At 31.7% G+C, this 24,931-nt stretch overlaps 4 protein-coding genes across 5 annotated transcripts; 3 read left to right on the top strand and 1 right to left on the bottom strand.

Annotated features, from left to right (window-relative positions):
• Positions 1–4,608: 4,608 nt before the first annotated feature.
• LOC106104354 (N-alpha-acetyltransferase 30-like) lies at positions 4,609–6,331 on the top strand. The gene is made up of 2 exons (XM_013284387.1): positions 4,609–5,631; positions 5,856–6,331. The coding sequence occupies exons 1-2, from the start codon at positions 4,927–4,929 to the stop codon at positions 6,018–6,020; spliced, it is 870 nt and encodes a 289-aa protein (XP_013139841.1). The 5' UTR covers positions 4,609–4,926; the 3' UTR covers positions 6,021–6,331.
• A 490-nt stretch (positions 6,332–6,821) lies between these two features.
• Positions 6,822–8,643, bottom strand: LOC106104352 (NEDD8-activating enzyme E1 regulatory subunit). Its single transcript, XM_013284385.1, has one exon. It carries the CDS (start codon positions 8,499–8,501, stop codon positions 6,894–6,896), a length of 1,608 nt encoding a protein of 535 aa, XP_013139839.1. The 5' UTR covers positions 8,502–8,643; the 3' UTR covers positions 6,822–6,893.
• Positions 8,644–8,797: 154 nt separating this feature from the next.
• LOC106104424 (transmembrane protein 185B) lies at positions 8,798–14,222 on the top strand. Of its 2 annotated transcripts, none has more exons than XM_013284478.1 (7): positions 8,798–8,951; positions 9,024–9,200; positions 9,428–9,635; positions 9,966–10,095; positions 11,065–11,195; positions 12,042–12,174; positions 12,400–14,222. In XM_013284478.1, exons 1-7 carry the CDS (start codon positions 8,902–8,904, stop codon positions 12,648–12,650), a joined length of 1,080 nt encoding a protein of 359 aa, XP_013139932.1. In that variant the 5' UTR covers positions 8,798–8,901; the 3' UTR covers positions 12,651–14,222. The 2 variants fall into 2 exon arrangements, with proteins under 2 accessions (XP_013139932.1, XP_013139931.1); XM_013284477.1 differs by having other exon boundaries at positions 9,966–10,101.
• Positions 14,223–16,243: 2,021 nt separating this feature from the next.
• Positions 16,244–24,835, top strand: LOC106104428. The gene is made up of 18 exons (XM_013284482.1): positions 16,244–16,535; positions 16,850–17,091; positions 17,400–17,532; positions 18,110–18,237; positions 18,429–18,673; positions 19,042–19,158; positions 19,498–19,627; positions 19,704–19,762; positions 19,833–19,923; positions 20,252–20,324; positions 20,780–20,927; positions 21,370–21,537; positions 21,843–21,928; positions 22,125–22,275; positions 22,989–23,106; positions 23,541–23,657; positions 24,103–24,185; positions 24,702–24,835. Exons 1-18 carry the CDS (start codon positions 16,323–16,325, stop codon positions 24,812–24,814), a joined length of 2,415 nt encoding a protein of 804 aa, XP_013139936.1. The 5' UTR covers positions 16,244–16,322; the 3' UTR covers positions 24,815–24,835.
• Positions 24,836–24,931: the final 96 nt, after the last annotated feature.

Here is a 24,931-nt window from a genome sequence, read left to right as displayed (position 1 = left end):
AGTAACCTTAAAATAATTCCTAAATATAGAGATTTTCCAGTAAGCCTCGAAATCAGTAATATCCATATTTTACTAAATATTGCTAGTTTAATCTGTTACTATGTTGACAATAAATTAGTTTACGTAATTAAGTTACCTTTAGTCAGTGTCCTAGAATATAACTTGTATAAAACCATACCTCTCCCAACTTCACATGTTACTGATTCTTCTAATTCGTTTGTGATGATCTTACCTTCTGAAGAATACATAGCTGTAAGTAAAGATAAATCTTCTTTCACATATCTGAAAAGCTTAGATCCTTGTAAAAATGTGATATCAAAATGTTACCGGTGTATCTATAAACATAACTATATTGATTGATGTGGTATTAAAGTCTTTGTCTTAACGTTGACATAATCATAATTAGACTTTACGCATCAGAGAGTTTTAGATTATTTTCGCATTAATATCAGACACTAGTTGTTCCCGTGCGGCTTAAAATAACCTTACTTCCTTAATGCAGCTTGTAGTTTATGGTCCCTTTCCCACATGAAGGGTTTTCCAATTTTTTACCCCCGTAAGTTTAATAACTTGAAAATATTTAACCTAATGATATGCTGTGATTGCTGACATTCTTCGTCACAAAGTAGTGTGTGTATATGCTTTATTATATTAGTATAGAAGTATAGATATAGATTTAGCAATTCTTTCTTTACCTAATACATCATCATAAATGGGTAAAAGATAAGGTCTCCGTAAATAATGAAGGTGTAAACGACACCAAAGGTCACTGGACATCAGAAGAATGCGTTTTTCAATTGTTACTTTATTGCATGATCTAGATATAATCGTTTTAATATTCAATTGTTTTACTAACAACGTTTTAGAGGCCAACATTCTAATCCATTCACTATCGACATTCCATTATCTCATCATATCCTAAACATTATTTCGATGTCCATATCATAGTTTACGTATGCGTTAGATAATACACATTTCAATGAATCAACTTTATTGTCTATTAAAACAAAGGAACTGAAATTTCATGACAAGGATTAGATGGAATTCATATTGTTTAATACACTCGTTATTACTATACGAAATTAATCTGTAAAAATTCATTTACGATAAAGGAATTAAAAGATGTTATAATTAAATATCCGTTAGACTTTATGTATGCGAACTGCGAAGCAATTTTTAGTTGTAATTTAAACTTGCTCTTATAATCTCTAAATCAATAAAGAGATTAACAAGTATCAAATGATTACGAGCAACTTTTGATACAAAAAAATCAAACTTCCCCGTCCTTTTAGAATGAGTCATATCCAACAGGAAACAATAGCGATAAACATGTCCACCAACGCGTAAACCCAAACGTACCTCATGTAAAGCGCCCACATTAATTCCTTACCAAGGTTCGCGCTGAGCCAACCCAGACGATGATATTTTGCAATTCAATTCGTATCAGGCGGAATCACAAAAAAAACGTAGGCAAAAGGCACCTTCGAGTTAACTTAACGAGAAGGGCGTTCACCTGTTCAGTGAAATTACACCAAAAATAAGAAAACTCGCATCGAGATCCGTATAAGTATTGCTATTTTTTTATCTTGAACATAATATATGTTAGGATAATAATTGCTAACTTCGTAAAATAACATAAGTAGTTTAATCAGCGCTTACCAACGGCTCTCGCGCTAAGTTACTCTTAAGTACAACAATTTTCGCCTGTTTTTGTCAAAATGTTAGTGTGATTTTCGCATGTATCCGTGAATCGCATGTTATAAAATTATAGTACTGTTAATTAACAAAATGCTACCGACAGTTTCCACAAATAAAACACCTGCACAAAATTCTATAGCCATCCCCTTTATTCCCTTACCAAAAATGAGATAACAAAAATTTTTGACTGTTGTTTCGGCAATGAAAACCCACGGCTACGTTTATTTATTGATAATGTAGAAAACTTTTTTACGCTTAAGCAATAAAATTTAAAATCAAGATAACACGAGACATACTAAGTATTTTTTTGTTTGTTATTTAATAAAACATCGCCTATAAATCTCTTCCAGCGTCAATATTTTCATGCAATTAAACTTGTTTATCTAATCATTATTTCCTAGCAATTTTCGGGTTTTCACGATAATTACTAAAAAGGGAAAAATGTCACACTGTTAGAAAACCAAGTAGGCTACACTAGCCTTCTATCACTAACTGCAGCAGTTATACCTTCTTATATAAGGGACTCCCTTAGTAACCATAATTGACTCGTAAGTACTTCTAGTTCTACAATGTGATCATACCAAAAGATACTTACATAATTATTTTTTCTGTTTGTTTAAATAAAACGTAAAAATTCATTCTTACGTAGGTAAGTAGAAATTACTAATAATATTGTTTTTAATATACCTAAGTATATCTATTTAAAAAACTGTATTGAAAATAGTATTTAACAAAAACACAAAAATTCTGTCTTACCTCAGTCTTCGTAATTCGATGTCGCGCTAATTTAACAACGGCAAAATTTCCTTTGCCTATAGTCCTTTCTATATCATAAAAACCCACCCTTATTGGGGTTTTCGCAGGACGATCTCGATCCGCCATTGTTGTTTTTGAAATCATCAATTCTTAAAATGGAATATCTAACACATCACCAAGTAGGTTTGTATTGAAACCTTTCAGTATTGTACTGTATCACTTCTATACATAGTAAGTTACGTAGGCTAACATTAGTTACCTATCTTCGAACACACCAGCTTTATCTATGTTTCTCATAAACGTCACCAGTACCTGATGATTAGCTGACTACATAAATTTTCACGTGATTTACCGTATTAGTACGCGAATGCACTATATCTTTAATTAAAAAATCCAATCAGATTTTGAGCCAATCAAACAGTAATAGAAGCGATAAACGTTTATTTAAGTCCACCGTCACTTATTAATTTAACACAACAATTTGTGTATAAGCGTATTTACAAATGATATAAAATCGCGTAGAGGCGGCGTGCGCGTATTTGATATTTACAGCGCCATATCACGCCGCCGCCTCGCCGGCTGTTAACCGGGTACTGAACTGAACTTGACTGAACTCGTGCTCGTGTGCCGCTGCCGACTTCTCGAGTCGAGAGAGCGAGACTCGGGCTCGAGTCGAATCGAGTACTCGTGCCCTCATGCAGAATTGAGCATTCTACCTGACGCGACGTAACACGCGCGCGCTTTGGGCGGCCATGTTGCTTCTCTCCATGACGTCATTGTGAACACCACTATATTACTACATACGTACGCATACTGCTTAGAATGCTATCTAAACTTTATTATTTACGTGGTTCATATTAGGCTAGATGTAGTCTCACTAACAGTACAGTATTTAGTATTGCATCAATAACACATTACCCTCCTAAGTCAGTTGGGTAATTATAGTAATCGCTTCAGGAAGGGCCTTCCCCTATGTCTGCTAAGTAAACCACGAAATGGCAATGAAAAAACAATTGAATACAGAAGTTATACAAACATTTGTGGTTTTTAAAAATCATCATATTTTGTTGTGTTCAATAAAACATTTTTTCATTTTCAATTTTTACCTAATGACTATTCCTACGACCACCAGGTAGACACATTGCAGTCTTAACTGTTGATCTAGTATCTAGTGTTTGTAAATACAAAAATTAATAACAATGGATAACGTTAGATGTTATTACATTGGTTTATTAGAGTTAGCTTAATGAAGACTTAACAGATGGCGTTAACATAACCGTTTTCATCTTAGATGTTTTATTTTACAAAACATCATTTAATTATTACAATACTTTGTCCTATGTATTACGTATGAAATAAGTGAAATCAGCCCAGTGGTGATTTGCCTGCTACAGATTACATTTTATTTGAAAGAAAAATATAATGATAAAACGCCTGTTGAAAATAAATAGTCAACTTCAATACGTTTATAATGTACACTTGTACGCTATAATTGGTATATTTACAGGTGCGATGTTTAAAAATTAATTACTGAACTTACGTTTTTATTTGTAATAAACAAAGAGCATATAAGTAAGTCAATAAATAAATCAATCTATATTCGTAGTAAGCCATACTAGTGTTATCAGAAGAAAACATTTGGATTTTTGTATGTTTTAAAATAACTCAAAATCTAGTGGGCCGATTTTAAAAATTCATTAACCATTAAAAACTACGTTGTCGTAGAGTAACATAGGCTACATTTTGTCCTTTTTTTTAATTCCACGTGGATGAAGTCACGCGTAACTGCTAGTATCAAATAAATACATATAACTTCATAAAACGCACATGAAACCCGATGACAGCGCCCCCTAACAAAACACTTAAACTAAATTCTAAACTGTCCAAGGACCTACTGAAACTTAAAAAATCTACATCGATTTACCAGTTGTGAAAAGATTGATTCAATTAAATTAATTTTCTAGTACATATAACTAAGAAATATCTGTTACAAAGTTAATAAGATATCTTTTGTGAAAAATCACAAATCAGTATTTTAAATAATCCTGTTCCTGTTCCATAATAACCTTTCAATGTTCTTGCATGACTTTCAGATTTGTATTTATGAACGTAGAATAAGCCCTCCTGCCAAGCTTTACAGTGTGATATGGCAACATTGTTCTTTTTTGCAATGTGATTGTGGAAGGCTTAAACTTGGACTTCTCTTAAATTTACTATATTTCTAGACATATTTTCATATGAATTGTTTCTTAGTTAAATATTTTAATAATAAACATCACTTGTATCTCAAAGCGAAAATTGGTATACTCCGATCACTTTTACAATGAATTAAATCTTTTATCCCAAGATGTCGGTGATAGTCTATTACAATTTTGACGAGCAACTGTTTGTATAATCCGGACAGTTTTCTGGTATTCCTATGAGCTTATCGTCGTGTGAATGTGTAAATAAAATAGGTAGACGTACATCAATATGAATCAAGTGTCAGATGAAAACTTACAGAATATTAAATGCAGTCAGAAATATAAGGGCACGAAGAACGTAAATAAAAAGGCCAAAGATCCTGCGGAATCGACTGAAGAAACGAGTGATAATTTTATTCAGGAAAATTTAAACGAAGCATTAGCAAATACTCTTAATATTAAAGTTAAAAGTAACATAACCAATGGTACAAGTGCACATTCTGGCGAAGAACTGACTGTCGGTTCTATTATCAAGTCTGAAGCACAAGAAGAAATCCTCTGTGAAGTTACAAAACATGTAAATAGGTTACAGTGTACAGAAGAAGTAGCAGATAACTGTAACAGTGATGCAGCCTGCTCTTCATATAATAATGGTGAAGGGGAGTGCCACACGTCCAGCCATTCTGACGATGCTCAGATAGACGACATTGACATTATATCATATGAATCTGAGTTACAAATGCCAGAGATTATGAGACTAATACAAAAAGATTTATCAGAACCTTACTCCATCTATACTTATAGATATTTTATACACAACTGGCCTAAGCTTTGCTTTTTGGCAACACATGAAGGGAAATGTATTGGTGCCATTGTATGTAAGTTAGATATGCATCGTAATATTGTTAAAAGAGGCTACATTGCAATGTTGGCTGTTGACAAACAATACAGGAAACGGAGGATTGGTTCTCGGCTGGTAGAAAAGGCTATACAGGTACGTATCTTAATTTTAAAAATATAAAAAAACACTATTCAAGTGATTGAAGATCTGTTCTTTTTCTAATAGGAAAAAAGAACAAATCTTCTCTGATAGACAGAATTCAAGAATAATATGATCCGTGTTTATGATATAAACTTGTTCCATGGCTCTATAGATATTTTACCCTGTATGATAACTATTATGCATATACTCATAAAGGATATTTTTATCTGTTACAGGCAATGATCAATGACAATGCTGATGAAGTTGTGCTGGAAACAGAAATAACAAATAAGCCTGCGCTCAAGTTATATGAGAATTTGGGTTTTGTCAGGGACAAGCGCTTATTTCGATATTATCTCAATGGTGTAGATGCATTGCGATTGAAATTATGGCTAAGGTGAAATAAGTAGGTAAATAAAGAGAAATTGTCAATGTTGTGTTGTATATTTTAGAGACATTCTAGTCTCCGGCATATATGTATAAAGTAAAACCTACTGTTGTTAAGATGGTATAACCTAAAGATCCTGCCATGTGGATTTTAGCCAAATGTATAGTTTGTTTCAATTATTCTTAGTCTTGTGATATGTTTTATTTTATCTAATTTATGTTGAAATTGTTACTGCAAATGTTTTCTGACATTTCTTTTCTATCTTGATATTAAGGTTATAAATGATTATGATCCTTACTGAAAATACACAACTTTGATGAATAATGCGACTTATTTATATTCTCAATTGACAATATAAGCTGTCACATTCACACCCATTCCTTTATTCCCTTCTGAATATAACTTTTCTTAACCTTTTTTTAGTCAAATCTATTTATGTACTGTAACTTGTTCAACTAAAACCTGGGCAAAAATGTGGCAAATTTCAATCTCAACAATCAAATTGCAATATCTTGCATATCCATAAATGGGCCCCTTTGTTCTATTTTAAAATATTTATAAAGCGCTCCATATTGCTTGCAAACTATCAAATGTGATAGCTTGGATGGATTGATGTTTACTAGAAAGTAACATCTTAATGGATGGATCTCCATGAATTATGGCACAGATACAGAACATAGTCTGGAAGAACACACAGACTACATATTAAGTTTTTTTTTTAATTGCAAACAATATTGTGGGTGATAGCTAGTAAAAGCATATGTGCAATGGAATGTAATAGAAAAAGCTAGTAAATGAATAAAATACTTGTTGATCATAAACATTTAATGTTATAAATAGTGTAGGAATACAGTTTTCAAAACTTATATTGCATTAAACATCACTATTAAAATGTGAATGTGGCTGTATTAGTTGAAGCTCCATCATATATGAAAGTGTTGTTCACAGGCTTATATTGTTTGGTGACAATTTTTATAGCTTCATGGGCAACACAGCCACCTAAGAATGCTGAAACACTATGAATTTCCGCACCACCATACCTGCACATTTCATGTACATGATCATCTTTAGGAAATGGTGAACAAGAAATATCTGTTAATAGCTTAGAAACACATGTTTTTAACTTAGATATATCACTCTCTGGTTCCCATTCACCTGGTGCTCTACAATGTTCGGACCGAAACATTTCCGCTGCTCTGAGTAGAATATAATGCACCATCATAACATCAGGTTCTTCCAAAAACCGCGCAATGTAAGATGATACTGTATTATTAAACTGGTATTCTCCAACTATACTAGATCCTTTAATTAGATGCAAATCATGAGCATGTCTACAGAATAATTTTACTTCAGATTCACTTATATGGTCACAGTGCAATTGGATAACAATTTCTTGGACCTTTCTGTAGACTATTTCTGAATCAATTGCAGCTTGGTTTCTATAAATATTTTGTAGAGTAACATAATGATCTGTTGATGCTGTCATATCTGGGAGTGTACCCCTAACAGGAAGTTTTCCTTTCCCTTCAGCTTCAACAAATGTCCGCAATGCAGAACACATGATCCAAAATGGTGAACTTTCTTTTGATAAATTAATTGCTGAGCTGCTATACAAGAGCTCTTGTATTTTTACTGGTAAAAATGTTGGTGTCAGTGCAGTATTAACAGCTCTTAGGGCTTCTTCAAAATTTTCTTCGTAAATTGGCATACCATTATCATCCATTCTTTTAAATTGATCTATGATTGCTTTAATCTCGTTTTTCTCTTTTCTGCTCATAGGCCATCTGTTTGAATTTGTGGTTTTCCATTTTTGAACTGCTTTGTACAGAATAACAATCCAAGGGATGTGACCATGATCTTTTAAATCCAATGATTCTATTTCAAAACTATTCAAATAGTCATATAATGTTTGGAATGGGACATCTAAGCGTAAATCATGTTGTTCATTATCAGGATGGCTTTCTACAATAGCATGTTCTTTTAATTGAATCCTAAATGAACCTAAGAAGCCAACAGATCTACATAATATGAAAGGAACATTTATCTCCCACAAATGGTTTGAAAGGTTTTGTATAGTTTTCTCACTTAAAGATGTAGCAATCACCACACTGAATTTTTTATAAAAATCTGGATTCTCTAGTAATATTTGATCTGTAGGTTCTTGAACAGCATACCCTTGTACAGCCGGATTTAGCTCTATTATCAATCGCAGCGCTTCTGATCCCCTATTCAAATTCTTACTTGAACATTCTAAGAAAAAGTTACTTCCAATGTCTTCATCACTCACAATATTGTCGTCTACAATAGTAACAGCGCCTACGCCCGGTAAAACTATAGATTTTAGAATTTCGGTTCCTAAAGCTGTTGCATTTATTAAACAGATATGCCCATTTTCTAGTGCAGATTGACCATGATCACCCCACAACCGTAATTGCCGGTCATACTGTTTGTTCTTTTCACTCTGTTCTGGCGACTTTGGAGACGGAGAAGCCATTTTTACTTATGAGGAGTTTATAACGGTAACAACGTCTTTAAATAGTGTTTAGTATTTCGTATTTAATATTTACAATCCGAATTATTATAACTTACAAAACCTAACTATCCTTCTTGAAATTTGACTTGACTTTGACAATTTGATTTTGATTAATCGATTTTTTAAATTGAATTCTACCGGTTCCTACCATTTTGACCTTGTGTTGTTTGCTTTGTATTGCCGTGACTACCTCCGTATGATCACATTCATCTTTACGTTTTACATACTCTGTGACTTTAAAAACTATAAATTGTCTATGGTATTGGTGTTATGTGACATAATTAATTTACGCTCACAAAAATAAATGAAGCTGAAGAAAACCATTATAAAATGAAATGTTATTTAAATTGTCATTGACCTAATGTGCATGGAAATGAATTTACAGACATTGTTTCAGGATTTTAATCCCAGGTAATATAATAAATTACAAAATAAGGCTTGCTTTTAAATCGCAATTCTGACAAATATTGTTTGTTTTCACAGCAAATTCGTGGTGCACACTTGTTTGCTAATATTTACTGCGTTATTGGCTTTGAAATTGGACAAAACTATTACATGGTCGTACTGGGCTGTATTTACCCCGATATGGATATGGAAATTTTTAGTTATTCTTGGTGCCACAGTTGGCACATATGTTTGGTGGCAGTACCCACACTTCAGGTTTGTACAATGTACTATTTATATTCTCCTATTACTAATTACTAATTACCATTTGTTGCTTTTATATAATATTTTTGACATTATTTTTTATTAAAAACAAACTCCCTGAGTCTTTTTCATCAAATATTTCGGAAATTTAATAAAATGAAATAATATTCTACTTAAAATGTATATTACTGTTGGTCATGCCGAGTACATACTTTAATGTATATTCTTTGTCTTTTCAGATTAGAAGGTGAAGCTTACATTCACTATAAAGCTATGCTAATAAGTCTTGCTATACATTTAATCTTGTTGATGTTTGAACTCCTTGTATGTGACCAGTTGAGCACAAGCAGACATTTATGGATACTTGTTTTTATTCCTTTAATATTCATCAGCATTGTATCCATTGCTATTTGTATATGGTCTGTGAAACATGATCGTAGCTATGAGGTAGGTATTCAATTTTAATTATTTTAGTGACTAGCTAATTACTACTTAATGTAATCTACAAAAGATATTACCTTTATAATTAATTATTTTTTTCCTATTTTTTTTATTGTTAAAACTGCATTAATTAGAGTATAAGTTAATCATCGAGTCTATAATAATTTATTTTAACTACAAGGTACTTGGTAGTTTTTTTCTTTGGTTAAAAACATTGTCTTAGAAAATTTAAATAATGAGGAAACATGAATAATTGCACCGACCCTATGGGAGTAGGATAAGGAGATGATGATGATGATGAGGAAATGTGAATAATTATTTATATATTTTTTTCAGCTTGAATTATTTTGTGCTGTAAATATTCTACAGTTTATATTCTTGGCATTGAAGCTGGATACATTTATACATTGGTCATGGGAGGTTGTGTTTGTGCCATTATGGATACTAATGTGCCTAAGCCTTGTAGGTGAGTGTATGTATGCTTTTTATATGATTTTTCTAATCATTTATATATCAAATTACTCCACTATCATTATCATACACTCAAATGGTACTTTTCCTGTTTATTTTGCCTTTTCATTTCATCATGTCAGCCATAATTCACCTAGGTCATGGGCCTCAATGACCTCTAAATATTACCACAAACATCTGTCCTATGCCACCATCATATTCCTATTGACCAAATCATCAGTACAACTTGCAGAAATAACAGCCCTATCTGTCCATAGCCTTTCATTTTCTGTCACCTTGTAATTATTCAGTTTATGGTAGATGGTATTGATTTCAATGTTTAATAGATATAAAGAAAGTTACATTATGCTCTTATGTAAGATTTCAAATATTTATAACCTATATATCTTGTTTCGAAACAAATTATTCAGAGTTAAACTGTTATTCAGAGAATCACAAAAATAAATTTAGTACAGTCAGCTGCATAAATCTTTATATGTTTACTAGCTTTCGCCCTCAACTCTGTCCACATGGTATTGCAATAACAAAAGTGAGAAGTCTATGTGTTCTTCCAGACCAACTTTTCCAGACATATATACCAATTTTCATCGTTCAGCCTTTTAGATAACAAACTCTAAGAAGCATCCAACAATATTTTCGCATTTATAATATTAGTATGATAATACTTTAGAAACTTGTTTCATATTTTGGTTTAAAAAATTATATTAAAAAGTATGCAACAATAAAACATACTGATGTTCAATTGCATATGGGGGAATTTGTGGATACATATTTTTTTAACTGAAGGCATGTACATGTCTGCAGATTTGTAAATGTTACAAAACATGTAGCATGTAAAACATGTAGCTGACTGTACAAATGTTTCAACAATAACTTGTGTATTTAAGCTGAAACTATTTTAAATATTAAATTTGTGCTATAATATTAAATCGATTCCTATTAATAATGTACTAAATCCTTTTAGGGGTTTTGTATAGTATAATATTCGCTGGAATATTGTTACGCACGCCAGAGGTCAATGTACAGCAACGACGGACTAGCTTCAACACTGCACTGGCCTACACATTTACTGTCATACCAATATTGGTGTTCCAGGTATGTTATATATGAATTTATTAGGCAATTTAACTATTTCAATACAAGCAATTTATAGAATGAAGATTAAAATGTCAAGGACAAACGGTTTGTTACATGAGAGAGATAAAAGATAGGTATTTCAGGAAGAAGGAAAGAAATCCATTTAAATTTAGTAACAATTTTTATCTCTTATGCAATTTTGCTAAGCTTTTGGATATCTGTAATAAAAAGTTCTTTATGGCATAAGAAAAAGTTGGACAGCTTAAAATAGAATGGTATTGATTCATGAGAATATTTCTACAACCTTAGAAGGATTATTTATAATTAAATACTTTGTACCAGTTTGTAACTACTATTGTAACTAATTAAAACAAGGCTGTGTTAATGTTATCTAGATCCTAACATAACCGGTTTTAATAAACATTTATAGATATATGAGTGAACATACATGTTGATGTATGTAGGTCAAATATGTATTATATTGGCTTCATATTTTTTCTATTATAATGCTTTGGTGACTGCCAAAGCAAGATATTTTTCAAAATTATCGTGTTATAGTATATATATGTTTGTTTGTCTTAAAAGTAAATTGCCATCCTTGTATTTTAGGTCATTCGTAGAAACCTTTTTTGTGTCCAATATCTGACTGAATTTATTTGATCTTAAACTACCACATTGTTATTTTTATTAGGTACAAATTTATTGACTATGGCCTCTTCACCCTTACTTAGGGTAGGCTCCGAGCCCCTCAGTGGGGACATATAGTGAGCTGGTGATGATTAGATACAATGAAAATTTAGCTTTCCTAAATTGTATTTAAAAGATTTTAATCGTACGACTTTAGCAATGTTTTTTTTTCTGTAGGTGCTTTTAACGAATAAATTGGATAATCGTGATGAACTGTCATCATTTTCTTACATCGTGGTTGTAAGCCCGCTGTTTGTAAGCTACGCTACACTGATTGTTATGTCCTTTAGTTCTAAAGGAGGTAACAAATGTAAGTAAAACTTTTTATTACATACTTAATTAATAGTTTTTACTTTTGATGTAATGTTTTCCATTATATAAACAATTATTATATGTAATATGGAAAAAAAAATTGCGAACACAAACCGAAACCGATTTTGTTAAAAATAAAGATTTTTCTTTCTTTTTGTTGTTGTCTTTTAATAGAAATATAATTTTTTAATACCATATTTGAATTGGCGTATTTTGTTTCCAGGGTGGTTTGGTATACGGAAAGATTTCTGTCAGTTTCTACTGTCAGTGTTTCCGTTACTACAAGAGTATGCGAACATCGCGTACAATAACAACGTGAACCGCTCTAGTATGCGGAGCGAGGTCACACAGGAGCCCTACAGGGACGAAGAGACAAATAAAAAAGTAAAAGATAAAAAATCACAGAAAAATCAGAAGAAAAACGAAGCAATGAAGCCAGTGGTGCCTGTGACCAGTATAGACATGCCGGATTGACGTAAGTTGATTGTTTTATCAATTTTAATGTAAATTTAAAAAGGCCCTTACAAATTGTGACCTATTCTAGCATTTTGTCTCTTTCCTGTCGTTAAGAGTTAATGTTATATAACATAGGGAACAAAGACAGAGCCATTGTCTTATAAATGAAAAGGGGATGCCCAAATCCTAATTGGGAAGAATTACATAAAAAACCGCACTTTTATATTGTTTGAATTTGAAAATAGGAGTGTAAAATAATGTTTAAAAAAAAATTTTTTTTTCAATTTTTTCCCCAATTTGCAATTTACATATGTAAATTCACGTTGAAATTCATCTTTAATGAATTTTGGGGAACTTAAGCTCTAAGATTTGACTATTATGTTTATTTAGACTTATCTCTATATAAATAAATGTATTGTTATTTATATTTCATTTGACGAATTTTTTTCTCGATCATTGACAAGGCATATCATGTTCTTTTTCATATTATATAGGATATTTTTTTTAAATAAAAGAACGCTGCTGTTTTTGCCTTCTAATGTTAGAAAGTGTAAAAATTAAATTGATCATTATCATATCTGTAATAAAAAAAATAGACTTAGTAAGGGCCTTTGTTTTTGAAAATGAAATATCGTGTGTTCACTTGTTATACATTTTTAAATAGCTTCTAAGTGTAACGAAGCAATACAAATTGTTAAGTTTGAGTAGCACTAAGCCACAATCCTCTTTTAATTAAAATGGGATGTTACTAGATGTTAATGGAAAGTTAACTATTTTTTAACGTTTAACAGGAAATCAAGTTTTGTTGTTTTTACTAAACTATTTGCATGTATAAATATAAATATATTTTTGCATCATTGAATAACAAATAGGCTTGTTAAGAGTAGACTAAGATAGATTAGTAAATACAGTTTCTTTAACTAGACTATATCTGTATATTGTTTTTGTATATACATGGTTTTGAAGACAGCAAAAATTTACACTAAAAAATTATGTTTTGTGAAACTCAATTGATAAGTAGAGAAAATTATAAATGGTGTTAAAATACTAGACTCACGAGTGCCGATCACGTTAGTTGCATAATAAAAGCTATTTGTATATATTGTAGAAAAAAATGAAATATTGAATTTTGATATAGCTTTAAATACAAATTTTATAAAAAAAAATGATTGAGGAAAATGTCATGAAAATATGCAATTATGGTCACGCTACATGTTATAACACAATGTTTAATTTTTGTTATATATGACACCTTTGAAAAAATCTTCTTATAATATCGACCATTCAATTGTTAGTTGTAAGAAATGATTTATAATCCATTAAAGTAGATTTTTAATGTTCTTTATTACTTTAAAAAATTCGACATTAATATTTTTTTATATTTATTAGGTATACTATTGTCTCTTTTTAATTCAAACATCTCTATAGTAAATCATTCATTTGGTGCTTTTTGCGTGGATAAACTAAAAAAAAAACAACAAATACCCAAACACCCCTTAAAAATGTTTACGCTAAATAAAACATAACCTTAATAAAATATTTTCGTACGCAAAGCTTCAGTACTAGTTTTGAGACAAAAAGTAGACATAAGACAATAATTGTCTATGTAATTGTAATTGTAGATTACGATTTTTTTTAATACTATAGTTTAAAATTACGTGGTTGGGTCTTATGAAATTATGCTTTTAACAATTTTAGTATGTAATAAAAAAATAATTCTACACATTGGAGTTTAGATAAGCACAATGCAATAAATGTATTCAGTTATAAGTGATTTCAATTCGATTAAAAAAACATAGTAAAGAAAAAAAAATGTGAATACCACATTCTTTATTGTTTTAAAACTTTCTTATATTATTACTTTATGTGTTATATATGTTTATATAAGTGAAGTTCATTTACATTAAAATGAATATTGTTAGGTAATAAATTGTTTACTGTGATATTTTCTTCCTAAACGTTGCTTCGCAATATTCATTGAACAAGTAGTGAAATATTTTGTTAATTTAGTATGGGATAATTTTAATCTAATTGTTTCGCGAAATAAAGTTTTGTGAATATAACTTTTTTTTAAATCCCCAGCCTTATTTTCCTTTTAAAATTTTTGTATTGTATTTTGTTAAAAACAGATAAATTAATTTTTCTAATCTATAGTAATGTTATAAAAAGGAAATATTTGTATAAAAGTCATTTATCTGTGAGTAACGTAGGCTATATTTTTTTAATTTCTCACGGGCGAAGTCGCAAGCAACAGCTAGTAATGTTTTTTTTTCTATCCGTTACTTTCACAAGATAGAATTATTATTTTACTTTCCAAACTTGATTATAACTATTTATTAAGATATCGTGACATGTCGAAATAAAATAGAGCGCTGCAAAAAATGTTTTCACATTTCGTTCTTATCACGTGGAGGCACGGATGAATCACGTTATTATAATGGAAAAGATACGTGTATCCAATGGCTCAGTAATTTATCATAAAAAAATATCCTTAATGAAATTCTGGATATTTTTTCTACAAAAATATTTGGAAAAACTATTTACAGTGAATATATAATGCCATAGTTATTTGATTATATAAAAGTGAGAAACTAACTTGGAAAATTTGTTCATTTTAGTCAATATTATTTTATTTAAAGACTAAAATTTTTTTTTAAATGTTTTGTCAGTAAATTTAATGCAATTACTGTCTTCTTATATTTCTTTTTTAATGATACGAGTAAATCAACCGAATAACGCAGTTCAAGGTGCTTGTTACGTGAATAACGCCACTCGCCTTGATCTCACCTTAACCCAATTCGTTTTCGAACTTCACTTAACATCTCTATGCATATAGTATTTATCGATTTGCTTCCATAATATGGAAGAACATACTTTAAAATGTGTTTGAAATGTCCTCAAATCAAAAGGAAACTTGTAAGAAAAAAATATGCAGTGTTTTATTCAGTAAAAACTAAAAATACATTTTGCGACCCTCCGATATAAAAAAAAATAAAAAGACATTCAAAGACCTCTTCAATAAAACGTAACGTTTTTAAGTCATATATCGTATTTATTGTTTTCTAAATAATTCTGATATATTCGTGATATATAAAAGTTACAATCAACTTTTCTGTTACTCTCTTATAAGGTCGAGGACAAATAGTAATAAAAAGTTTAATGATTGCTAATCTTATGTTGTACAAGGGCTTAGACGCGAACTTTTCTTTTGACAGCTGGTACGGATGTCTCCACATCGATTTCAACCCTCACAATGCTTTGCAGTCTAGTTGCAAACATGCTTTCCAACAGTACACAACTTTCAATGTACTTGACTAAATATTATTTTTAATTTAACGTTAACTTCTGAAATCTTTGCAACCATGGAACTTAGTGAAATGTAGCATCGTAGTTCCTGCGGTACAATAAATAAATCATATAAATAAAGGTAAAATATACATTTTTCGATTTCTTAAATGTGGGTTATTAATGACTTGCTGTTGCTCGCGACTTCGCCCGGGTGCAATAAAAAACATAGCCTATGTTACTCCGTGATAAGATAGTTTTTAATGGTGCAAGAATTTTTGAAATCAATCTAGTAGTTTTTGAGTTATTTTAATACATACGAAATACCAAAAATACAAATATTTCCTCTTTATAATACTCTAAAAATATTTAATGTATTACAACTAAGCTATCTCTAGTTGTAATATGATATCAACAAAAGTGAACAGTAATAAATGGTTAAGCGAAGAAACTTCAGAGGAACAAGAACTATTCAAACACTCTCGAGAGATGGAGGCTGTTTGTTTTGCGATCACCAAAGTGATATCAGAATGTGACAATAAATGGAGGTCAACCCCTGGGGGTACTATACCTCATACATTAAATCGTAGCTATATTATGGAATTAGTCAATTTACAGGTAAATTATTTCATTACTAATTTTCGCCCGAGACTCCGTCTGCATGGTAAACAAAAACAAAAGTACGTAGCTTATGTGTTCTTCCAGACTATATCTATCTACTATCCTCTACGTCTATACCAAATTTGATCGAAATCCGTTCAATCCATCTATCTAAACTTTCGCATTTATAATATTAGTATGATTAAACAGATTATAAAACCATATTTTAACCATATTTTGTTCAATATAAGTGTTTTTCTATAGCAATTTTTTTAAGACATAATCGCAATAGTGTAATAATTTTATTGTTATTTTAATTATTAATTTTTAAGGTGCTAGAACAAATAATTGAATATCTAACGAAATTAGTTAAATCGTTCTACAAATTAAATCCAAAGTTGGCGAGATTAAAAAAGGACAACGATCTCTTAATAAGCAAACACGATCATATATTTGACAGACTGTGTGGATGTCGGTTTACATTGTTGCAATCAATTTATAGTCTTATTGCAACGATATTAAATACCTGCCTCCATAGAGAAGACTCACGAAAACTGCTCGAATCATGTTTACGGTGAGAGCTTGTTTATAACATTGTCTTTCCCACCCCTGGCTGATAGAGGCTCAGATAGCTAAAAAGTGATGTCACTGTCAGATAGAGTAACAAAATCCGATATATCCATCACATCTTTTAGATGTTGGATTGTTATCTGACAATTTACAAGAATTATGGGACAGGCCCTTAATTGCCTTTTTAACACAATCACTGCCACTGGCATTTGATTATTATTATAAAAAAATCGTAGTGGCATTGGGCGTATTAAATGGATATTTAATTTCTGTATTTAATAACTTATTCAATATATGTTTGTAACTTTTCAGGTTAGTTGAAATCTACAATAACTTGTTGGGTTTAAGTTATAAAAAGTTTACATCTAAGTTCAGTTCGTGCAGTAACACTTATCCTCAAGCAGTGAGCGCTACCAAACCGATAACGTTAACTAAAATTGTTCAGGTATGTATTATTGTTTCTAATTTGCCCTCACTTTCGTGGTTTTAGTATTAATTCACGTTAAATTTGCTACCAAAATAATCAAACTACAGTTTGTCTAAAGGTAGGGACGGTTGTGCAAAAGCAGGCAACAATCTCTTTGATTTTCGATTTTACCTCTCATAGAAGTTCGAATCGATAGATTCATAGTTATGGATTCAAATTAAAACACTGTTTTGTCAAAACAATAATGACCAGAACTATTACAACTAATGAGAGTAAATAAATATTTATTGCTACTGCAGCCGTACGTAATCGAATTGGATTTCACTATATTATTGTCATCGCTATATTCTCTATACTATAATCAATACTAGAATTGTCCACTATATTAGTTAATAAGAAAATAATAAAAATATGTTCGATAAATTTTATTTAAACCGAATATCGATAGTTTATGATTGTTCGCTATGCGTGTTTGTTTCGTCATTACAACACCTGTCTATTAAGTACGACATTTGCCTTCATACAAAATTAATGCGATACTTCATATGCGTATCAAACTATTCTATATTTAATTTTTCTATTGTTTTTTATACAGTTCTTGTCAAAAAGTCGCGCAGAAGTGAACTGTCATCGTTTGATAAACTGTTTAGTTAAATTGTATAGTCCAGGAGTTGATGATGTCGAATCTAGTTCCAGCTCAGCTGATAGCTTAGAGATCTATCAGTAAGTATTTAACTATTCAACTATTATTATCTCCGCGATGCGTATCCGAATCAATTGCAAAATGTGTTTACGTCATAAAATTTAAAAACTGTATACAAAGTCAAATGTTCTTAATGCTTGATTTTTTGAATGAAAATGATCATTCGTGCCAAGTTGGCATTTAACGTGTTAAATAAATTCATTCTTTTTAGTACACTCACAAAGCATATAACACCGCCAACATCTTCCGCGTCCCGTCAGCTGAGTGTCGCTGAAAAAAGAGAAGCTTTTATAGACAGTAAAAAATCTAAGATGAAACAAGTACAGAGCATGATAGAGAAGATAAATGGGAAACAGAAACTTAGCGATGTTATCAGTCAACATTCTGACGGCGATGTTCCTTATACCTCGCTGTTAACTAATGAATGTGTTTTGGATACTGTTTTGAAAAATGAAGGTAGACATTTCTATACTAATGTTATAAAGCGAAAAGATTTGTATTTTTTTTGTATTAAAATAACTACAAAATATTGGATCAGTTTCAAAAATTCTTTCACCATTAAAAAATGTAAGCTTTTGTAATTTATATTATTTTCTAATTTCACGCGAGCGAAGTCGCAAGCAACATCTAGTATTTAATGAGATTGTGACATTTTTTTTTTATTTAGTGAACACTAAAGGCAACTAACCGCATGATGGTTTTTCAATTTTTCCCCTCAGATGTAATTTGTCTAAAAATTGCTAAATCGAATATTATTTTAAATCGAAGGTGGTTTTAGTTCATAGAGAAATAATAACAGATTTGCATGCTCTGTTTGTTTTCAGAAAACGTAAACAGTATTCTACAAAGTGAAGAGATTTACATAGAAATATTACTAGATACTGTTGCTAATATTGCTCCAGCACTGCTCGGACCTAACGGCGTGAAAAAACTTAAAACAGGTAACAAACAGCATAATTTAATCCATATACATATTTAACAAAACGTTACATGTTGTTAAAATAGTTTTTTACACACTTATTATAATTTCTAATGTTGGTCACATTTTATTCATTATTTTTCTGATAATTAATTTATTTTATTTAATCTGAAATACGACGAATACTGAAACGAAACTTAAATCTATCAGCGTTTAAATTATAAAGCCACACTTAAACTGTAAATTACATTAAAATATTGCTATCTGACAGATTGTAAATGTCGTTTAAGAAGTGTATCAGATTGAATTCAGTATTCGGCTGATAGTTTACTGTCTTAGTTAAAATATTAATTTTCTAAAGGTCGAATACAAGTAAGTAAGAAAGCTGCTCACAAAGTAACGGAATATTATCAAAACATTTTATGGGGTGATGTCGGCAGTTGCTTGGAACATATAATTCTCTGGTGGTCCACACTACCTTTAGGGACGAGGTATTTAGATTTTTTTTATAAATTACAAATTGATTTCTTCGCAATAAATTATTACTAAATTTTGTATGTTTTTCAGATCGCCAAATACTAGTCAAAATCTTCGACAATGGTTATTCACAACGTTCAATGTTAATAGTAGGTTTCTGATAGCTCTTTATTTTGTTATTATCCATAACTGTTGATTAAGCAAATGAATACTTTTTAGATACTCCGGAGTTAATTCTATCAGCTTTAAGGATATTGGCTGATGCGTTAGGATGTCATGTTACAACAACTTCTTGGGATAGACATTTTGGGTAAATTTTGTTATTTTTAAATAATATAAGGCGGAAGAGAAGTCAATAGCTGCTAGGTGAAAAGTCATATTTTTTTAAACTTTGCTAAATTAGTTTGTTTTTTAGACGATAACGTGGTCGTGGTGATACAATACTTATGGCCGGTTTCCCAGCTACATTAACCTTTCGCTGGTTTTCCGAACTATTTAACGTTAATTTTACTTCATTGAAAGTCAGGTCAACCTAACACTTTTGAATCACTAGGTAATGGTACAAGAAGTGGAAATTTCAGCAACTCTACATTATTATTATAAGCTACAACCTTTTTAATCTCTTTAACTCATTTCAGAGCAACATTTACAACGAATCTGAAACCAACAACTTTGAAAACGTATCCTGAATTGTCAGTTTATATTACTGAGGTAAGGTAAATTGTAAATTTCTTACCAATTCATGCATTTATATAGAAGCATATCTATACTTCTATACTATTATAATATATCGTAAACACACACTTCTTTGTTGCCTAAGATTTCAGCAATTACAGCATATTTTTGAATAATTCTCTTTTTTTTTTAAAAAAAAACCTTCACTTACGTTACGCTTTATGCTATATATTTTCTCGCCATTAAACTCAGGGGGTAGGTAAACTCAGGGGGGTGGGTACATTTTGGATAAAAACCCTAATGTGGGAAAGAGACCATAAGTTGCTGTCAACATCAAGGCAGCAAATTTGCTAAGGTTTATCATGTCATGTCATTTTGACAATTGCTATTGATAATTTGACAAATATAAACAATAAAATAAAATTTTCATAATTTCACGCGGATGAAGCAGCACGAGAACAGCTAGTAATATATAAATATATATATTCTAGAGTACAGTATCGGGTGCGACCTTTGCGTTAATGCTTCAACAGTTGGTAATTCTGAACAACCAGTGCGAGGTGACTTGGGATCATATTTTGGGGGCGCCCATTGAAGATTTACCTATCGTAGAACAAATCCCCGTATTACATAGACTTGGTATGTTTTTATCATAATTCTTTTGTAAGGTAACTCATTAGAAAACTATAAAACATTAGTTTGGTTGAATACAACTAAAGTTTATTGTGTCTTTTAAAGTATTATGGTCACTTAAGAAGACTTTTAGTGTAGATTTAATACTAGGGATATATTAAAAGAGCCTTAATAAACCATTATGAGTGCAGTTATTAACATAAATTACATCGAGACATGTGTGACTTAAAACGCTAGGCTTGAAATTAATGCTTTAAATAAGCGATTTAATCTATACCGATATCAGATTTCTAATAAATTTTAAATATATTTTGAACTGGCTTTCGCCCGCGTCTCCGTTCGCGTGAAATTAAAAAGAACAAATATGAGTAGGCTATGTTCCTTTATGTCTATACAAAATTTAATCGAAATCTGTTCAGCCGTTTAGTAGAGTTTCCTAACTGTGCAGATCACTCCATCCATACATACCGACTGTGGTGCGTGTCGGAGACGCGGCGTCTCGCCAACTTGTGGCAGATGGACGACTTCTTCCGCATCACGCTCAAAGACATGCAAGTCTGCTTGGAACAGCTCGCCAACTTACGATTCGCTGATCACACTGCCGCTATTGAAGCAGGTGTGTACAAAATAATAGTTAAATTAGTGAAAAATTAATTATGGAATGTAGTATAAAAATAAAATAATAAGCTATGAAACTCCGATGAATGTTTTAATATAATCGAATACCTTGAACCGGCTGTTGTTTGTAGGTAGCTTATGTTTTCTTCTAGATTTTCTACATTTGTGACAACATTGAAAACCGTTGAGCCGTTCTGGAGATAACCTCTAACAAACATCCATGCAGTTAAAATTTCGCAGTTATAATATTAGTAAGAGTTAATGTGTGTTATGTTATGGATAATTTTATTTTTTATATTTCAGAGAATATTGGTGTTCATGAGAAAGTAAGTGCAAATATGCGGGAGAAGTTAGTTTCCGAAATCAAAGTCAACATACAGAAACTCAAAGTAAGTACGGTAAATAATTATCACAAGGTCGCAGTCAAACAAAACGTTTATTTGTACTGCTCCATTTTTTAATATAAACCCTTATTTTACAATAAAATTCATGTATTGCCAGATGTTTGAAAAAACTGACCAGCTATACACATCCAGAGCTATTACTATAATTTCTCATGATTTGGAAATATATTAATGTTATCAGGACGCCAACGAAGAGATTATAGAAGTGTTGTCGTGTGTGTGCGCGACCACCAGCCTCGCGCATCTCACCATGATATTCCCCACCCACGCGGAGTGGCGCCGCGTCTCAGAACCTCTACCGGAGTTCTCTATTTACGTACAGGACTTCTTAGGTAACTGAACATCAGCTCTCCTACCTTATCCTACTCTCTAAGTGTCCACCAGATTTTCCTCCAAATAACTATCATCCGTCATCTCAATCACTCCCTTCTTGATCACCTTTTACGCAATCCATCTCTTTCTAAGTCTACCTCTCTCTTAGGTAACTGATTATGTGAAAATAAAAAAAGCATTGATCCTAGTCCACTAAAATATTCCGTGATAAGTTGTTAGATTCTGCACATAACGGAATTTTGTCCTCTTCTTAGAGAAAAGTTACAATTTTTTATACTAGCTTTCCTGAATCTGTCTCTGTGGAATTAAAATTAAACAAAAGCAAGTAGCTTATGTGTTCTCCCAGACTATCCTCTATATCTATGCTAAATTTCATCAAGATCCATTCAGCCGTTTAAGCCACAAACTCTAACAAACATCCATCCATCTAAATATTCATATTTGGAATGTTAGTAAGATGTCTAATTAATTGCTCAAAAGGTTAATTTTGAATAATTTAATGATTCTATTTGACGCTTAGAAAACTTACTAAAACAATTACTATTAGCAAGTTAATGGCAATTTTTATAATACTTTGAAATACTGAAACAGTGTCTTAAATATTTATTACTCGCTTGAATTTCAAATTCCATTAATATTTTGACATCAGTCAGATTGTAAGCGGTAATTACGAAGTGTTCATTCGTTTCAGTATCCTGGCGCTATGTTTCAGACACAATGTTGCTGCCTGTAATAAAGGCGACTGATGACGTCACTTCCCTCAACTTGATATTGAGAATCATGTGCGAATCCTGGCTGCACCACATATACGCCGCTAAAGTTAAGTTCACGTAAGTATTTAAATTTTTACTTATACATTTGATGCTGTCTTTACACTTTACTTGCTTTTGTCCGTGACTCTGCGTGGAATTAAAAAAATACAAAAGTTATTTGCCAGAATATATTCTACATCTATGTTAAGTTTGATCCAAATCCATTCAGCCGTTTAGGCTACAAACTAACCAACATCCATCCATAACACTAGTATGATTATTCCATTTTAATCTTACTTTTTACTAAAAGTTTAAGTGGATGGATGGATGTATGTATGCAAGAAGGTATTTTCAAAACGCCTCAGCGGATTCCGATGAAATTTGACATAAATGTTGGACTTTGAAAGAACACATAGGCTACATACTGTTGTTTTTTTCATACCCTGCGAACAGAGTTGTAGGAAAACGTTAGTTATTTGATAAATTATAATGATATTAAATAATATTTACAGTAAAGAGGCCGCTCTACAACTTCTGGCTGATTTCGACGAAGTCCGCGTGTGGCTCAACCAATGCAAACAATTATCACCAGTCTCTAGGAAACAAATGTTGCAAAATGAAGTTTTAAGGTGAGATTTAATTAAATAATTTAAATTTTCATTCAAATATATTTATTTATTTATTTTTAATATGGCAAACGAGCAAGCGGCCACCGAAATAGCAAGCAACCGCTGCCCATAAACATCTGCAATTGCAGATGCGTTGCCTACCCTTCATTGACGGAGGAGACGCACATAAAAGGGACATTTCCCCTTTCTGAGCGGCTCCTCCACTGTCAAATCCATTTATCCTTCCCATCTTTACCTCTTATGAAGGGTGGAAAGGGAAAGGGATTTTAATTAGGCCTCCGGCACCACACTCATCAGGCTGGACGCGGAATTGTACCCACTTCCCGCCTTTTTTGTGGAATTGCTGGGGGAGAGCCGATCTATTCATATGAAGATGTTAAAGCGGGCTCTACCATTTTCGACTATTATTGTTATTTATGTCTATTTAATGATTCCTTTGTTATAGCAGATGTGAGGGCGTAGGCAGACTCCTGCTGCACGCGCCCGGAGACTTAATATCGATGCAGGACTCCACAATGCGGAAAGATGGTGAGATAATTTACATGTTTTTTTTATATTGTAGCAAACTAGCAAACGGCTTGAATTCGCCAAATTAGCGAAGTGACCGACTATTGACAGCAAAAGCAGATGGGTTGATTTTTAATCGACTGGGACAAAGACATTTCTCTCTTCCTATGAGTTTCTTATAAACTAGATTAATATTAATCTTCCTGCAAACAGTTACTACTTTCACTATTCTCATATAAAACTAAAAAAAAGTCTCTTTTTTTTATTTTAGTTATTGCAACAATATGTTATTTTTTGGCTGGGCTAATTATTTGTATGAATCAATCGCATTTCGTAACAGCAGATGACCTCAGACCGGCGCAATATTAAAAAAGAACCGTACGTTTGTGAAGTTGAGATTTATGAGGGAGCAACATATATTTTTTTAGACTAGGCATACCAAATCGTTGTTTGTTGTTTTGTTTTTTAGAAAAAACTGCAGCAAATTAAGGTATTTTAAGGATTTTTTTATCATGTATACAAAGGTTTGCGTTTCAGCGAGCGGCGCGGAGCAGCTGATGCCTGCGGAGATGTACGTCCCCAACCAGAAGCAGTGGCTGACGCTGCGAGCCAACTGCAAAGGACCTGTCTCATTTACTCTGTGTTGTTAATAAATAAACATTGGACAATTATTTCGTATTTTATTTGACTCTAAAATGTCTTTTGGTAACTCTAGTCAATACCAGAAGAAAAAATCCTAGTTCTGTTGAAATTTTTTTGCGAAATTT

This window comes from Papilio polytes, unplaced genomic scaffold (genome assembly GCF_000836215.1).
Source record: "Papilio polytes unplaced genomic scaffold, Ppol_1.0 DF823688.1, whole genome shotgun sequence".
Lineage (NCBI taxonomy): Eukaryota > Metazoa > Arthropoda > Insecta > Lepidoptera > Papilionidae > Papilio > Papilio polytes.
The sequence above is the reverse complement of the archived record's forward strand: the minus strand, read 5'-3'. Positions and strand labels throughout refer to the sequence as shown.

What these genes read in the sequence shown, in the direction of transcription:
- LOC106104354 (XM_013284387.1), top strand. Translation starts at nt 4,927, where the DNA reads ATGAATCAAGTGTCAGATGAAAACTTACAGAATATTAAATGCAGTCAG. An exon ending in TGGTAGAAAAGGCTATACAG is followed by an intron (nt 5,632 to 5,855) that starts GTACGTATCTTA and finishes TATCTGTTACAG; the next exon opens with GCAATGATCAATGACAATGC.
- LOC106104352 (XM_013284385.1), bottom strand. Translation starts at nt 8,501, where the DNA reads ATGGCTTCTCCGTCTCCAAAGTCGCCAGAACAGAGTGAAAAGAACAAA.
- LOC106104424 (XM_013284477.1), top strand. Translation starts at nt 8,902, where the DNA reads ATGTGCATGGAAATGAATTTACAGACATTGTTTCAGGATTTTAATCCC. An exon ending in CCTAAGCCTTGTAGGTGAGT is followed by an intron (nt 10,102 to 11,064) that starts GTATGTATGCTT and finishes AAATCCTTTTAG; the next exon opens with GGGTTTTGTATAGTATAATA. An exon ending in TACCAATATTGGTGTTCCAG is followed by an intron (nt 11,196 to 12,041) that starts GTATGTTATATA and finishes TTTTTTCTGTAG; the next exon opens with GTGCTTTTAACGAATAAATT.
- LOC106104428 (XM_013284482.1), top strand. Translation starts at nt 16,323, where the DNA reads ATGATATCAACAAAAGTGAACAGTAATAAATGGTTAAGCGAAGAAACT. An exon ending in TACTGTTTTGAAAAATGAAG is followed by an intron (nt 18,674 to 19,041) that starts GTAGACATTTCT and finishes GTTTGTTTTCAG; the next exon opens with AAAACGTAAACAGTATTCTA. An exon ending in TCTTGGGATAGACATTTTGG is followed by an intron (nt 19,924 to 20,251) that starts GTAAATTTTGTT and finishes AACTCATTTCAG; the next exon opens with AGCAACATTTACAACGAATC.